Consider the following 2,228-nt stretch of genomic DNA (forward strand, 5'->3'; position numbering starts at 1 on the left):
CCGTTTTCCTAAGCGTTATAGTACGGATTGATTTACCTAACTGAACATCAGTGGTGAATCGAAGCCTATGGATCATGCTGACTTTGAAGGACTTGTAATGGTGGCTACTGAGCATGTCCTGAACCGTAGCTATATCGATCTGGGGGTCCTCCTCCGAGACCTCTTCTCCTCTGGAACCTGCAAAACAAGCCAACAATAATGAACGAGGGGTTTAAAGTCCGGCACGCGATTCAGCTAGCATGTCAGCACGGCCGCGACACCCGCGGCTGCGGACGCCTTTTTAAGAAAGAACAAAATGCTCAAGTCCATGTCCTTGGGAAGAGGGAAATTCTCACCCTCCACCCAAAGAAAATCACGGATTCACTAAGGACATTAGGATATGCATTTGTGCCCCCCGTGACGAGCAGCTAACATCCCAGCGGCAGATTCTGACGCGACCCGAGACAGCCCCGGAGCACAGACGTCCCCGGGGGGGACCCGGGGGATCCACCCGGCTGCAGCGCCGGCAACGCCTTGGGCGCTCCCACCCCAGCCCCGGGGGACCGAAGCTGCGCTTTATTTACTGATTAGTATTCTCATTACTGCTGCAGGTACTGGCTTTATAAAAGGTAACATCTCATTAAGCCAAAATGCCAATTACTGAAAAAATATAACTCACTTTAAAGATTTTTTTACATTTTATGACATTGGATTAACACCAATTTAAACATTACTATAATGCGATATATAATTTTGCGCAGAGTAATTTCTATGCCAGCTGCTAATAAAGCATCTCAGCTCTAAATGATCATTCAGATGCTGTTAGATAAAGTGGTATAAATACGTTTGAAAACTGATTTAGCTTCTTACGGAAGATGTTGAAGAATGACACGTTTTGTTTAATATCCCAGCTAATGTAGTCCTAAAAGCTGAATCAACTGCCAGTTCGGAGTACTAAATTTGCTGCAGGAGATTAATGAAAACTTTATATTTTGCTGAAATTTTAATAATGGGAATGATGGAATTTTAGCACAGGTCTTAAAGATCCAACAAAGCAGGCTACGAAGTTGTCAGGGGTTTTGGTGTTCATTTTGTCTGAGGCTCGCACAGCGGGAGCAGCCCCAGCGCTAATGCTTCCCGCGCTGGCCCAGCCCGTTCGGGGACGGATGCTCGCGGGGACGCTACGGAGCCTTTCCACGTTCAGGCCTCGATGACAAGGGGACGGTTTGCCAGGGACGGCCACGGCTCTGGGGGGAGGAAGCCCTGGCTCATGTCTCAGACAGGCTGCCTTTACCGGGGGAATTTAGAGCTGCAGAAGCACCGGCCGTTTGCTTGCCAGGTGCTGGCCACAGGCGGGACAAACGCGGGCCAGGGAGAGGGAAAACCCCACCTGACAGGGAGCATCCTTCCTGCTGGCTGAAACTGCTCCCTCTCCTATGGTTCATTCAGTAACAAACGTCACTGCCTGTGGTCACCATCCTTCCCGGCTGTGCCCAGGTAAGGCAAGCATTTGCCATTTAATGAGTCAAAATACACGTTGAGAGCGTGAAGTAGGAGATTGGCGTGCGCAGACGTTGGCTGCGAGCTTTCCACCCTGCCCGCAGGGGAGGGGGCGAGGCGATGCCCACTCCTTGCACGGCCTCCTGGCACGACACGGGGACCTTGCTCTGGGGGAAGGGGGACAGCGAAGGGTTAAGCAACTAATCGGGCCGTGCCATTCGGCTTGAAAGAATTCCAAAAATCAAATGAAACAGTCTACACATGAATTTATGCAGAGCCATCTTAACATTGCAACCACTCTAGGCTCCAGAATGACAAGATAAATTGTAATGGCTCCTTCAGAGACATTACAATGCATTTTGTCAAAGACCCCTGTGTTAATGTCTCTATACTATGGATTATCATAATGTATCATGTCAAACCCTCACGCCGCAGTACTTCAAAGATACACTGAGATATGTCAAACTTTTTGGTGCACTTAAAAGCATCTTGAAAGGCTGTGGCATGGTGGTGCCTGAAAGCAAAGCAGGAGGATGGCGCTGGCGCTGCTGCCCAGCAGTCGAGAGCGGACCGGGACCCTCCGCCACCGACAGAAACGGGGGCGATGCCCGCTCAGCCCCGAGAGCGAAGTGGGACCCTCCGCCACCGATGGAAACGGGGGCGATGCCTGCTCCGCCCCGAGAGCAGCTCCCAGTCACACAGCCGGCCGGTCCCCGCAGCGCGCCGTGCTGGGACACGAGCCGCGGCCC

At 51.7% G+C, this 2,228-nt stretch overlaps 1 protein-coding gene across 10 annotated transcripts in view; it reads right to left on the bottom strand.

Annotated features, from left to right (window-relative positions):
- Positions 1 to 2,228, bottom strand: part of MAPKAP1 (MAPK associated protein 1) — a 108,625-nt gene that overhangs the window by 18,266 nt on the left and 88,131 nt on the right. For 9 of the 10 annotated variants that reach the window (XM_035903111.1, XM_035903112.1, XM_035903110.1 and 6 more), the window contains one exon: positions 37 to 177. The exons of the other annotated variant lie outside the window; for it this stretch is intronic. In XM_035903111.1, coding sequence (XP_035759004.1) covers positions 37 to 177 — 141 coding nt within the window. The remainder of the gene's footprint in view (positions 1 to 36; positions 178 to 2,228) is intronic. 10 annotated transcript variants of the gene reach the window in all.

The sequence above is a fragment of the Egretta garzetta genome, unplaced genomic scaffold, assembly GCF_000687185.1.
Source record: "Egretta garzetta isolate BGI_Z169 unplaced genomic scaffold, ASM68718v1 scaffold341, whole genome shotgun sequence".
Taxonomy (NCBI): domain Eukaryota; kingdom Metazoa; phylum Chordata; class Aves; order Pelecaniformes; family Ardeidae; genus Egretta; species Egretta garzetta.